We start from the raw sequence: 14898 nt of genomic DNA, 5'->3' as shown, positions 1-14898 counted from the left end.
GGCAGATGCCAGGTCCAAAAAGGCCCTAGAATCCCTTCCATTCACAGGGGGTGTTTCCTTTGGTCCAGAATTGGACAAATTGTATCCTCCATGGCAGCCTCAAAGACGGCAGGTTTGCCATCAGCAACCTCGTCTAAACTGAGAAGGGTGTCCTTTCGGGGGTTTCGGCTGCAGGGCAAGGTCAAGGGTCAGCCCTCAGCGAGATTTCCACCAAAAAAGGCAGGACCCGGGAAGCCCTGGCAGAACAAGCGTCCAGGATCTAGGGTCCAGGATAAACCAGTGGCCTGATGGGATGGGCCTCCCCCTGGGGGATCCCAGGGTGGGGGGCCAACTGCTTCGGTTCTCGGAGCCCTGGCACCTCACGACGGAGGATGCCTGGGTTCGAGGAGTTGTCTCCCGAGGGTATGCCCTGACGTTTTGGAGGACTCCTCCTCAAAGGTTTTTTTGTGTAAACCCACAGGAGGGTTCAGAAAGAGCTTTGGCCCTTCAGAAAGCAATTCTTGCCTTACTAGCATTGGAGGTAGTGATTCCGGTGCCAGAGAATCAGTTCCGAGAGGGGTTTTACTCCAATCTGTTCTTGGTTCAAAAACCGAACGGGTCTTACCGGCCTATTCTGAATCTGAGAGAGCTCAACAAATTTATTTGAGCCCCCGGGTTCAGGATGGAAACATTGCGATCAATTGTGTTGGCAATGGAACAGGGGACTATATGGTATCCTTAGATATACAGGATGCCTACCTCCACATACCAATCACACAGGTTCATCAAAAATGTCTTCGTTTTGCGGTAGGAGGGGAACATTTTCAGTTCCAGGCCCTACCTTTTGGCCTGTCCACAGCCCCTTGGGTATTCACCAAGGTGATGGCGGTGATGATGGCATCCTGGGGTCGATGGTGGCCACCTTCAGGATGGTGGAATCCGCTCAATTCCACTCCAGACCACTGCAGCAATTAATTCTGTCTCGCTGGGACAAGGATCATCGCACGATCAGGTCTCAGTTGCTGCATTTCTCTCCAGAGGTGCGGTTGTCCCTGTCCTGGTGGTTGCAGACAAAGCATCTCAGGCAGGGGTGCCCCTTTTGGGTGTTTGGATTGGATATTGGTCAAAACCGATGCCAGTCTTCAAGGTTGGGGGGCGATGACGGGGTCACACACTTTCCAAGGAAAGTGGTCAGTGGCAGAAAGCCGGCTACCGATAAACATCCTGGAACTAAGAGCTATATTCAAAGCTTTAGTGCAGGCTCAGGAAATCATAAAGGGCAGGCCGGTGCAGATACAGTCAGACAATCGCACCGCGGATGCCTACCTAAATCATCAAGGGGGCACAAGGAGTCGGGCTGCCTTGGCAGAGGTATCAAAAATCCTGGTCTGGGCAGAGACTCATCTGCCCGCGATATCTGCTGTGTTCATTCCGGGGATCCTGAATTGGGAGGCCGAATTTCTCAGTCGGCAGGAGATAAATGCAGGAGAGTGGGCCCTACACCTTGTGGACAGGTGGGGTCTACCAGAAATAGATCTGATGGCGTCAAGAAGGAACAACAAGGTTCCCAGGTACGGATCCTGAACAAGAGATCCGAGAGCCGAGTTTGTAGACGCACTGACAGTAAAGTGGCATTACAAGCTGGTATATCTCTTTCCCCGTTTGCTCTTCTTCCCAGAGTCGTCAGAAAGATCAAACAAGAGGGCAGCACCGTGATATTAATAGCTCCGGCATGGCCGAGACGGCACTGGTTCACAGATCTACAGTCTCTCTCCATAGACACTCCATGGCCTCTGCCATTGAGACTGGATCTGTTGCCACAGGGTCCCTGCTGGTACCTGGATCTTCATCAGCTATCATTGACGGCATGGTTCTTAAGGCCTCCATCTTGAGGAAGAAGGGGTTTTCCGAGTCTGTTATACGGACGATGCTGAAGGCACGGAAACCATCCTCAGCCCGTATATACTATAGAATTTGGCATACTTTCTTTCAGTGGTGTGAACTGAAAGGGTATGATCCACAGAAATTTCTGATATCCACAGTGCTTGATTTTCTTCAAAGCAGTCTGGAAAAAGGGCTCCGCCTGGCCTCTTTTAGGGTACAGGTGTCTGCTCTTTCAGTCTGGTTCCAACATAAAATTGCTCTGAGACCGGATATAAAGACCTTTTTTCAGGGGGTGTTGAGGATTCAGCCTCCCTTCGTTTCCCTGGTTGTTCCGTGGGGCTTGACTCTAGTTCTGAAGGTTTTACAGGCTCCTCTGTTCGAGCCTTTAAATTCAATAGACATCAAGTGGCTAACAGCAAAGACGGTATTGCTCCTTGCTATGGCATCTGCACGTAGAGTGTCGGATTTAGCTGCACTTTCCTTCCATGAGCCATTCTTGGTATTTCATCAAGATAGAGCAGTACTACGTACTAGGGAGGGCTACCTTCCGAAAGTAGTGTCTAAATTTCATATTAATGAAGAAATAGTAGTTCCAGCATTTCAGGGCACTAGTCTCTCACCAGGTGAGGCTTCCCTGGATGTGGTCCGTGCGTTGAGAATTTATGTGAGACGCACGAGCAAATGGAGGAAGTCTGATTCACTTTTTGTGCTTTATGGTTGTCATAGGCGTGACTGGCCAGCCAATAAACAGACACTGGCCAGGTGGATTCGCATGGCAATTTCATTGGCTTATACACAGGATGGTATGTGGGTGCCGGATTCAGTGATGGCACATTCTACTAGAGCGGTAGGTCCATCATGGGCGGCCTGCCAGGGTGCTTCTGCTGAGCAATTATGCAAGGCAGCCACATGGTCTTTCATCCATACCTTCGTCATATTTTATTCCTTTGACACTTTTGCCTCTCAGGATGCCTCCTTCGGGCGTAGGATTCTCCTCTCTTCCGAGAGTCAGGAGCGTCCCCGCCCGTAGGGTTAGTGCTTTGGGATATCCCCAACTTAATGGCTGTGGACCCCATGGACCCCAAAGAAGAAAATAAGAGTTATGGTATGACATACCTTTTGTTAACTCTTTTTCTTCGAGGTCCATGGGGTCCACAGGACACCCACCCAGACGCACCTGTAGTTCTGGGGGAGGTTTCCGTAATTTCCTTCTCTTGAGAGTCTGAACTCATGAGTATGGGTTTCTTCTTCTTACCCTTTGTTTGTCTCCGCCTGCTTGAGCTTGGTAACGAACTGGCTACCTGAGGCAGGGGGTGGGGTATATGAGGAGGAACCCCGGTGCATCCTGGGAGCAGAGAACTCGTTTGTGTTAACTGTTTGGTGACCGGGATTCATACCCAACATAATGGCTGTGGACCCCATGGACCCCGAAGAAGAAAGGGAAAGATTTTTATACACAATCGATTGCAAATTGCACGATTGCTGCAGTCAATCTCTGATGTATGGGGGCCTTAAGATAGAGCAAGTAATTGGGGACAAAATCATGCTGCACTGCAGGTGGGGAAGATTTAAAATGTGCTGAGAGATTTCAGGTTGGACACACCCTTCTCAAAATCTAAATCCCTCACAACATTTTTGCACTATGGACAATGGCACCAGCCATGCCACTCTAGGTACAACCCTGCCTCTCTGTGTCCCTGCTGGTGACCCCCTTACACATACACACATCTGGCATCCACTGCACATTCCTGGTCTGCCCAACTGCTATAGTTTTGCCTCTGGTTTAAGCCTTCCCACACATCTGAGACACTGAAGCAATTGTAAAATTTATAACTAAAACTATTTTTTCATGCTTTTAACATTTGGAAAAAAAATATTTTCCCGAAAGGGTGATGAACGTGGCCAGTGCCAGAGGTTGAGGCAACATAAATCACGTCATCATGACCCAGTCCCCTGCTGCATAATGCTATGAATCGCGGAATCACACAGACTGGGCAGGGTCATGATAATATGATTTGTGGAGAATTTTACTAAGGTGGGAGCGGACTATGAGAAGATGACTGTGGGGACTTTCTGAAATTCAGGCGATCCCCCAAACATTCCAGGAGAGTAGGTAAGTATGCTAGAACAGAACACAAACTATGTCACACATACTCGTTGCAATTGGAAAATGATTATCATACTACAACTTATATTGACAGAAGAGCATTGTGAATAGATAAAGACATTTAGGGTAAGCAAAATGGAAACTAGGTAAAGATATATAATAAGAATATTTTATTCTGTCATTTCTGCAAGTTAAAGTAGACCAATATAACAGGCACATTAAAATACAGGGTTAGAGTCCCTTTAAATATTGAATGTTTGTTTTATACTTAGTAGTGGATAGTTGAAAAATGTTATTTAGACTTGCTCACCTTTGCACCCTTCACAGGTAAGTGCATTATAGTGATACCCAGATGCTTTATCTCCACACACGACGCAAAGTTCCTCATGTCCTTTCATCCGGATGGTTGAACTAATCCTGGACCTCTTTATTGTAGGGTATATCTCCTCTACGCTATGCGTCATGGTATTGGTTTGTTTGCTCAAATCACACGTGCTCAGGACATACTGCCCATCACTATATGTACTTTCCAAACTGTATGCACTGTAGTGGCATTGTGGTGATGGAGATTGCATCACAGGGGAATAAGGCACATTTGTATACTGACAATATGGAGTCGCCTGAAAGTCTGAATCAGGGAGTTGATAATTAATGTGCTCTGGCAGGACATCTGTGAAAACAAACATAGATAAATTTGGCAATGCAATGCTTTAGCTGCTGGACAGGCAGGGCATGGCAACAGTTAAATTCCCACCCACAACATTCTATCAATCATTGCAAAAATGTGTTGCCAGCCTTCAGAATTTGTTCCAGAATTGATTGACTCCATCTAGAAAAGTAATGTAATAATTAACAGTGGAATTTGTTTATTTCAATTTGATGAAATCACATGAATATTAGCACAGTAAAGATCTGGTGCTAAAGTGTATGTTAATTTATATAAAGTACTAATGATAATATCCATAACTATTTCAGGAGCCTCTTAACACAGAATATATTTGTGATAATTATGGTAATTCTTAATGTTCAGCAGACTTCCTGTATGTAGACTACATACAGTCTTCCTGTAAGACTATTTAAAAATCATGACGTCACACACAATGATAAGTATCAGACCCTGGTTACAAATCATCATTATCTTCATTTATTTACTAAATGCCACAGATTCCGTAGCAGCAAACAATCATGTAAAAGAAATAACACACATTTTACATTGGATAGAACATACATGAATATAATAAGCATAATGAAATGGTCAGGGCATTGTAGAGATGAAAATATTTTCAATTAATAATTCAACTATTGCTCAAATGATAACTGTAGGTGTATATTTGCTTTTGTAAATGTAAGGTCATTGAGAGTCGCTAATCTGAATGGCCTTGTGTTAGATTTTGTCATCCTGTGGCATTAATCACCCACATAAGATCGGTCAAGGAATATCAAAGTTTATTGAATGTTGCTATTTGGGGTATGACAGGGATATTGCAAGTTATGTTCTTTTGATGTTCGATTATAATATGGCCCACACTGATCAATAGAAGTTTATCTCACTCAGGAATCCTGGGGGAGGACTTGTGTAGTTTCATTAGTATGTACATCTGTGAGGATATCCTGTGAGCAGGAAAAGCAGAAGGAGAAGGGGATTGGTAAACATAAGGCCTTTGTCTGCAGAGCCGGCCCTAGGCATTCTAAGCAAATGTCTTGGGCATCTAGGGCTTCCGATCGGGCAGCGCAGTAGTCAGACTGTCAGGTAACAGCCAGAGACAGGTCAGAATGAGCTTATGCACAGAAGCTCATTCTGGCTACAAGGGACAAGGAAGATGGCCGCAGGTCCTTTGCAGAGTAGAGCTGTGAATGACACCTCACGGCTCCACCTCCATATTTGCCACCCGCCGCCAAGAGCCCATCGGACCAGGGCACTGCAGCACAGGCAAGAAGTCTTTTTCCTTGCTTGGGATGTAGCTCTTTAAAGGAAAGTTCAACTTCGATGAGAACCAGACCAAACTAAGGGGTCTATTTACTAAGCAGTGTTAGGAGACAAAGTGAAATGAGAGAAGGTACCAGCCAATCAGCTCCTACCTGCCATGTCACAGGCTGTGTTTGAAAAATGGCAGTTAGGAGCTGATTGGCTGGCACCTTATCTCCTTTCACTTTGTCTCCTAACACTGCTTAGTAAATAAGACCCCTTAGTACTTTTGACACCTTCCCGCAGACATTGCTCACTGTGTTGCAGGTAAGGATCGGTGGCACCTGCCTTTTGTCACCTTGTGCACCTTTAAGTCTATTAAGTTTATGTTACTCTAGGCAGGGGCGTCGAGAGGGGGGGGAGAGCGGGCACAATTTACCCGGGCCCGGGCTTCCAGAGGGGCCCGGAGGGGGCCCGAGTCTGGCGCCACCCCCCCCCTCCCTCCTCTTTCCCTCGCAGCAGCGTGTGCTGGGCTGCAGTGGGAGATTTCTTGCAATCTCCTATGCCTGAGGGGGGGAGCGATCACACTGATCGTGCCTCCCCTGGCTTTGGCTCACAGCGCCCCCTCCCCAGCGTGCAGTGCTGCTATGCGATGCTGCAAAAGTGTTTTTTTTTTCTGAAGGGGGTGTGGCCATGCATCCCGCGATAAAGCCATGCCCCCTCTTTACCTGGGCCCGCTCTCTACGGCCCTGACTCTAGGCATAAGGTATTAGTTGTACCCTACACTGCTGTGGAACATAACATAGGGCCTGATTCAGAGCCGCTCGTAAGCGGCCGCTCGTTCGTTCGAAGCGATGTTCGCACATCTGCGCATGCGTATGGGTTTTAGTACGCATGCGCGAACCAGTCAGTGCGGTCAGAAATCGTGTGCTCGCAATATAGCGAATGCCTGGTGATTTTGAGTGACAGGATAAGGCGTTTGTGGGTGGTAACAGGGGAAGGTGCTTGAAAACGGGGAGTGGAGATCCGAACGCAGGCGTGCCAAACAGTCAAAACGGGCGTTTAATGGGTGTGCATAATTAACAAAGCAGCGTCATCGACCACGTCAGTTGGGTGTCTTTTAGCCAGAACTGCTCGCATGATTGCGGTAGGAAAATCCAACCACAAGAATAGCGAGCAGATCATTCGCCTTTCGATGTACTCTATTAATCTAATAAATAGCGGACATGACGTATGATGCGAGCGGCCAGGGGGCGTTTTTATCAAAAAAACGTCTGCATGTTTTGTTCGCTCGTTCAGACCTAGAGGCGTCAACAGACTGCAAAGAGCGAACAGTCAATTTAAATAGCCTGCCCCTTTTTTCTGGACGACAGAGCGCAAATAGCGTCCGGCTCTGAATCAGACCCATAGATCATGAAGGTTACACTATAACTATTATTTGTTAGAAGCAGGGGGAATCTAACTAGCTGAATAGTAGTTGGTGTCGCTGAGCCTGCACAATTGTTATAGAGTGTTAGGGGACCTGTGGCCCCTTTGTGTATTTTCCATGGGTGATGGCAGTAAAGAGAGGTGTATGGTATAACGGGCAGAGTGATAGAATATTCACTTTATGTTGTGTACCAAAAAGCTAAGTTACAGCACAATGTGAAGAAAAATATTTCTCGTGAAGCAGTAGCAATTTCTACTACACCATGAACTTTGTATGTAGAACATGATTTTTTCCAGACCACACAAGCCTGATTTATTTGTTATCTGTCTTAAAAATATGCATTTTCAGTATCAAATGGATAAAGCCTGTGTATGTGCATTCCACAAGCAGCAACAATTAATGATCCTCACAAAAAAGTATATGTACAGTATATGATTTGTTACATTAATTATGATCCTAAACATATAACGGGGTCTAGTTATTGAACCCCCTTTAAGCCTTTTCTCCTACAAAAACTTATTTTTCCCCCCTTTATTATGGCTTTTTACTATCTATTAGGGGCTGGATGGCAACGCTGTATTACTAAAATGAAGCATTTTTTTATCATTTCTTTTTCTGCTGTCTTTCTTTTGCTTTGCTTTTTATCGAATCTGCACGGAAATATCAAATTTGGCCTTCCTGCAGGGCCAGATAAAGATCCACATGGGCCTGGGATGAAAATGATCAAGGGCCTAATTTGAAAAGGAGGAGCTGTAACCAGTGCTATTACTATTCTCTGTGCCATGTAGGTGTGTATACCCTTCACACTATCACCCCCATGTAAAAGTACAAAACTTGCATTGTTTTGTAAGGAAATTAGAAATACAATTTTAATTCTTTATATTTCTGATGGCCATGTGGCACTAACATGCTGTCATGATGTTGGTGATATTTTTGTTGTCATGATGTTGGTGATATTTTTATGTGGATGCCTGGGGCTGTAGTCCTGTCCTCCCCAATGTTAATCTTGCCCTTTCTCCCTGTGCAGTGCGTTACTGTGACACAACAATACACATCTGCAGAAGGATCTGCTATGCATCAAGTCTATGCTGGCCAGTAGTATTAGGAAGCTGAGCATTGCTTAGCTATTGTTATCCCAGCAATCTGTTTTAATAAATTGACCTGAAAAACGTTTTCATTGCAATCAACAACGACAGAAAATTTGTCTTTCCGGGTCAACTTAATAAATAGGCTCCTAGGAGAATTAATATATATTGTTTATTTTGGTATTGCGATTTGTCATGTAATGTAAACTGTATAAGCCTTCACAGTCACTTGTGGATGCAAATAGTGCTATATACCAGTAACTGAGGAACGCATGGATGCAGAGGCACGCACCCGTCCATTGCGAGAATATACTAATCGATGCATACGCACGGAGACCGCAGCACAAGATGCAGACCCCCTAGCCCCATATTAAGCCGCCCATCTCCCTTTACTCACTGCCTAATCAGCACACAAGCGTAACATCGGTAACATTGAGAACCATCAGACCCTTTAGCATAATAGTGGTTGACCTGACCTGCTGCAGGATTTTGGCCGCTTCCTGTGTACAGCTTACGCTATGGCTGCGTATGCCACCTCACTACCTTAATTATGCACGCCCCTATAACGGTGCATTCGCCTGACCACCCCGTTACCACCCACAAACGGCACTTCCTGTCAATCAATATCGGAAGGGTCTGCGTACACACTGAGTGTAGTCTGCTGTGCTATGCATGCGCAGTGCAAAAACATTGGCCAAGTGCGTGCGTTCTCTCCTTTGCGTTCCTTGCTGAATCTGGCCCAAAGTTGGCTGTACTGTCACCCAGTATACATTCTATGGTAGCCTGCTATATGTCTTGGTTTACATAATGCGATCAGTGGAAATTTTGAAATGGCGGTATGGATGATGTAAGTGAATAGATTTTGATAGTCTTACAACCAAAGCAATAGGAAAATATACAAGCCCTCATCAACCACTGATTGTGATCCTAAACTTAATATCACAATGTGATTCTTTTAATCATGATCCTCACTGGCTATTGTTACGCCAACTCAAATAAACTGAATAAAAGTTAAATTAACCCATTCAATAATAATGTCTGTTTAAAGCTGTCTGAATTGATATGTTTGATATGTATCTCTTTATACTCACCATAATAAGGAAGAGGTTCTGCAAGACAGTATGTATCAGAAACTGTTACATAGCTGTTTGCCATAGTCTGTTCCAGTCCTCCCCACTGTCTCATTAACACCTATTGATTGCAGTATTCTGCGGAGAAGTCCTGAGAAGAAATAGAAAGATATTACAATACTTTGATAGGATAAGAGATCATTGTTTATAAGTTTTAGAACCAATGCCTAAACATGTTTATTTATATGGGTGGGCCTAAGGACTTAAGCAAAGGACAGCTGGCACGTACTATGGAGCCCTATTGGGAATTTCATTCTGCATGCACCAGCCCCCAAGCATGTTCAGAAGAGCAGTGTGGGGCCTCTATAAGCAGATGGAGGAGCATTTCAGAGCCATAGTTATCTCCGAGCCACATAGTAACCTCATGGCCTTTTCTGGTAGTTCCTTCATTGTGTGGGACCTTTTATCCAGAATTGTTTTGGTTTAGGGTTTCTTTAAATAAGGTACTGCAATTCTTTCAATATTTGATGCATAAATGTACTAAATACCTTTTAAATGACCCCTATCGTCCCTGCATTCCTCTCCTTATTACCTTAACATTACTCCACATAGTAACAGAGAAGGTGTTTTGACTATCATATCTGCGTATATGACAGTAACCGACCAGAAGAAGTTATTTACCTTTCTTTTATGTTGTATTTTGGAACTTTATGTTAACATAATTAAGAATAAACGATTACATGCATAAATAAAACTCTGTATGTGATAAATAAATTAACCAAATACACCTGACATGATAATATAAGAAAAAGGTTCAACATATAAACATGATTACTCTGGCATGTCCACAGATTAAGAAATGTTGGGTGTAAAATGCTGTCCAAGGGCTGTATATATGCCTGCTTGGCTACCAGCATGTGGAAACATGCTGAATAGGGGCGAAAAAGAGTGAGTCCCTCTACTAACATCTGTGTGTACTGTAGGGCCATTCCAGGAGGGACAAATGGTCTAATTCAGACCCGGTCGCAAGCGTTGAGCGCTCACAACCGGGTCGATGGTTAGGCCCTGCGCACACGCAGCGGCCGCACTGCACGTGCGCAAGCCCCGAAGCAAGAGAGAAACTCTCTCGCTCCGGAGCTCGCTACAAAAAGGGCCGGCTGTTGATGTTTATCGACAGCTCGGCCCATTTTGTAGGCGGGGCCGTTTTGTGGGTGACCACACTGACATCAGCAGTGATGTCAGTGGGGAGCTTCCTGCTCGATCAGAGCAGGAAGCTCCATGGGGCTTGCGGCTGCCGAGACCCAACCTTAGGGTCTTGTCGCAAGCCCCGATGGTCGCGATGGTCTTGACCATCGCGACCATGACCCTGGTCGGTCGCTAAGCTGTGGGTGGTAACCCACAGCTTAGCTAGCGAACAGGAGGCCGCACTTAAAAATAGAAGCGGCCGCCCTCATTCAGAACGAGCGCTCGTTTCTTGCGAGTGCCTCTGAATGAGGGCCAAAATGCTCTGTTCCTGGACTTCCCTCTCTCTTTATGATTGTCACCTGTGTTGAAACACTTTTTATTACTAATTAACTAGAGGGAAGTCCAGGAACAGAGTATTTGGGTCAGGCTGGGAGGCTTGCATTCCTCATTTACATTAATACTCTTAGTTTAGTGCTCTGTCCTTATGGCAGATAGAGCAGTGCCGTAAGTACCGCTTCCGGCGCCCGGTGCAGGCCACGCCCCCTCCGTATGTTGTAACGTGGAGGGGGCGTTGCATGCACCAGGCACCAGGAGCAGGTGATTACAGCAATGCCCGGAATATCCTCAGGATGCTCCGGGCTGCTGTAAGGGCAGCTTTGTGACCGTCTGGAGCATCCTGTCGGTGAGCGGCGGTTCTCTGTGCGGTCACACTGTGCACACACCTAGTTACGGCCCTAAGATGGAGCACAGACGAATCAGTGTGAAATCATGTATTTGCAGCCATAACATTTTATTTACATTTTTTACAGACATGCCAAAATTAACAATAAATGCATTGAATCCTATATACTGTACACCAATTATACCTGAATTCACCCAGAAAATAAACCAAATATGTATTTATTTGACATGATCAAAGGATGTATTGTTTAGGCCAACATTGTGTAGGTACGAATAATGATGCATACACACGGTCAGACTTTTCTTCAGATCTGAACGATAACGATTTTAAAAATCATTCAATCGTTCATATCTGAAGGAAAATCTGACGTATCTGACATGTTTGTCAGATGAACGATGAACGATGCGCGTTCCAGCTTGTCAGATAATGATATCTGACATCTGATGTGTTTGCAGTCAGATTTGGACAATTCCATTAATTTTAATGCAGTCAAAAATCTTCGTAGTTCAAATCATTCAAATCGTTGGTAAAATCGTTCATCAAATCGTTCAGATCGTTCAATCGTCCAATCGTTCATCTGACACATCTGACAAATCTGACCGTGTGTATGCACCTTAACATTACAGTGCTTTTAAAATACAACTAAACTCCCTGGTGAGTAGAGTTCCAGCAAAGCAAATCATAAAGTCAAAACAATGTAACACTATGAAGCATGACACACAGGGCCGTATTCAATTTGGAGCGAAAAGCCGTTCTCGGCGAAACTTTTTCACCAATGACATAATTTTCGCCGATTTCACTTATCCCCATATTCAATTTTAGCGTCTTTTTGCCGGTGCGATAACGCAATGCAATGTAATGGGCTAAAAAGTTTTGCCTATGAATACCCGGCGGAAAAAAGTGCAGAATTGGGGTTTTGGGGTGCAACCCTTTGTACATCCCCCTTGACGCACACTGCATCAAAAAACGCATAAAAAACCTCAAAGGACACCCCAAAAAAGCACTTTGAAAAAATGGGCAAAAACTTTAAAAATAGGGGTACAGCTTCAAAAACTAGCGAAATAGCCTTTGGGGGGGTCTGCAAGTATGGGGGAGGTTTTTTTTTATTTCAGGTGCTTGCTGAGGGTGCGTTTTTTGATGCACTTTAAAGCTTGACTTTAGTGATTTGGAACTATGTTTGCACCTATATTCATGTACCCCAAATTTGATGGGACTACTTATTTTTCTAAAAAAAAATTAGCAAAATGCTATTCTTCACCACTTGCTCAAAAACGCTAAATAGCACCTATTGAGACCATTTAAAAACCCCAAATACCTTTAGCAGGGCTATTCGGGGGTACCCATAGTGAACCCCCATGTCAGAGCATCTTTAGGGGGGTGTCAGGCTGATTTCCCAAAAAATGACAGGACTTTTCGCCAATTTGGAATTGAATACGGGGATACGCAGAGACGCGCGCGATAAGTTTTTGCCGGCAAAACTTCCGATGACGGCGAAAAGTCCGGCAACTGACTTTTCGCTCCAAATTGAATACTGCCCACAGTGTGACATATTGGTCCTCTTTATTTACATTATCTACTGCTGATTCCTAAGTCACTAGTTACTTTGATGAGGCAACTATTTTCTTCATGAAGCTCATGCACTAATTATTGTATCTTGAACAAGTAATAGATCTACAGTATATGACTCACTAAAAGTTATGAGCTGCAAAATATGTGGGCATGCAAGCAATACATTTCAACTTGCAGAAAATGCTATCTACTATCTTTATTGCATGGATCACAATCATGCAGTTGAATGTTTTTATGAATTTTGTAAAAATATTATTAAAAATAAATGTTTATAAAGTACACCTGGAAGATGTTCAGGCCAAGGCCTGGATTTGCCCAACTCTAAGATCAAAGGAAAAAAATAGTAAACCCTACCTAAATACTCCCCCTCTCTTGAATTTAACGACCTTCTCTCCTCCCATATAACAAATATCAAGCAAATATAGACACAAAATGTCACAATTTGGAATAGCAATGAGTTTTGCATTTTAATTAATGTATTTATTGTGATATATAATAAGTTAACACACTTTTACATACAAAGTGTAAAAAGATAAAGCAACTTCAAATATGTCTAACATGAATTGTATTTATTAAACTTAAATGTTGTAAGTAGCTATGGGTTACTGTACATTTGCAATTTGTAGAAAATAACTCATATTTAATAAGAGGTTTACTGGGGCATCTCCTAAATCGAAAATTATGTCACGGTATACGATTGCGATTGTTAAAATGTAATCTATTACATAGTGCCCAGAAAAGTAATACTTAGGTAACATGGCACAACTAGTGAATTACAATGCAAATAGAGAACAGCTAGGAACTTGAGGTGTGATATCATGATTTTTGTCCTCTACACACCGCTAATTTAGTTCACTGCCAAAAAGCTTGGTTTAGTGTTGGAAGATACATGTTTTTAGGACTATTAGCAATGATTAGTAGATTGCATGTTACTGTTTTGCTTACATGAAATGGGAAGGAAAGAGAGAAATGGCCAATGTAGTGCACAAAGGTGTTTATTAAAATATAACTTTTATTGGTAACAAATTTAATATTCTACAGCAGCGGGGACCAACCTGTGGCTCTTCCATTGTTCTGATGTGGCTCCTCTGCCAGCTCCCCTGACTGACAATGACTGCACCCTCTGATAGGTACGCAGCTGTTTAGAGGAGGCTTGTCCTTTGTTGCAGCCGTCTGCTCCGCTCCGGAGACATGTATGGACGACGTGGTGACGTCTTGCCACAAACAGGAGGCGGAACTCAACTTGTGACTAAACCTGCAGCCACAAGGAGGACGCGGTCACAGATGCCAGAGCCTACCTACATGACACAGACAGTCCGCAACAAAGTAAGAGATGTGTTTTTTTATTTTTCATTTTATTTGTGAAATGTAGCGTGCTGGAGTGGCCCGTGGAGTGGGAGGGAGTGTGAGCGAAGATTGCTGGGCTGGAGTGGCGCGGGGAGAGAGGGGGGCTGGAGTGGCAGATGGGGTCTGCTGTTGTGACACATCAGGGTCTGCTAGACTGACAAATGAGGTGCTGGAGTGACAAATGGGGGGTTGCTGGAGTGACACATAGGGGGTTGCTGGAGTGACACATGGGGGCTGAAGTGACACATGAGAGGCTGCTGCAGTAACAGATGAGGGGGCTGGATTGTATTATGCAAATCTGTTTTATTTAATTTTATCAATGTATTTTATGTGGATCTGGCTTGTTTCAGTGAATTTTATGTGCATCTGTTTTTTTCAATGTTTTTTATATTGTTCTGGCTTTTTCTTTCCCTTTACTAGTTCCCTCCACAATTGTGTGCATACGCTTTTACATGCTCCTAAAAAAAAAAATCACACCAGGGGCGTGGCCTAGCTGGCACAAGGCCACGCCTCTTTTTGCACATGCGTCTTTGGCGCGTGCATGCTCTCGGCTCTTTGACATACTTACAGATATTTCTGGTCTATTTGCCTCTGACTGGTTGGCTACCCCTGTTCTAAAGAGTAAAAAAAAAGAGACCAACAAAAATAGGATAAA

The 14898-nt window shown here is 44.1% G+C and overlaps 1 protein-coding gene across 5 annotated transcripts in view; it reads right to left on the bottom strand.

Moving 5' to 3' along the window:
• LOC148506778 (bile acid receptor-like) overlaps positions 1 to 14898 on the bottom strand; it is a 180919-nt gene that overhangs the window by 44787 nt on the left and 121234 nt on the right. For all 5 annotated transcript variants that reach the window (XM_088446291.1, XM_088446294.1, XM_088446292.1 and 2 more), the window contains exons 2-3: positions 9482 to 9611; positions 4281 to 4640 (exon numbers count right to left, since the gene is read on the bottom strand). In XM_088446291.1, the coding sequence (XP_088302417.1) occupies positions 4281 to 4640; positions 9482 to 9575 (454 nt within the window). In that variant the 5' untranslated portion in view covers positions 9576 to 9611. The remainder of the gene's footprint in view (positions 1 to 4280; positions 4641 to 9481; positions 9612 to 14898) is intronic.

Source organism: Taudactylus pleione, unplaced genomic scaffold (assembly GCF_031769625.1).
Source record: "Taudactylus pleione unplaced genomic scaffold, aTauple2 ptg000396l, whole genome shotgun sequence".
In the NCBI taxonomy this organism is placed as follows: Eukaryota; Metazoa; Chordata; class Amphibia; order Anura; family Myobatrachidae; genus Taudactylus; species Taudactylus pleione.
The sequence above is the reverse complement of the archived record's forward strand: the minus strand, read 5'-3'. Positions and strand labels throughout refer to the sequence as shown.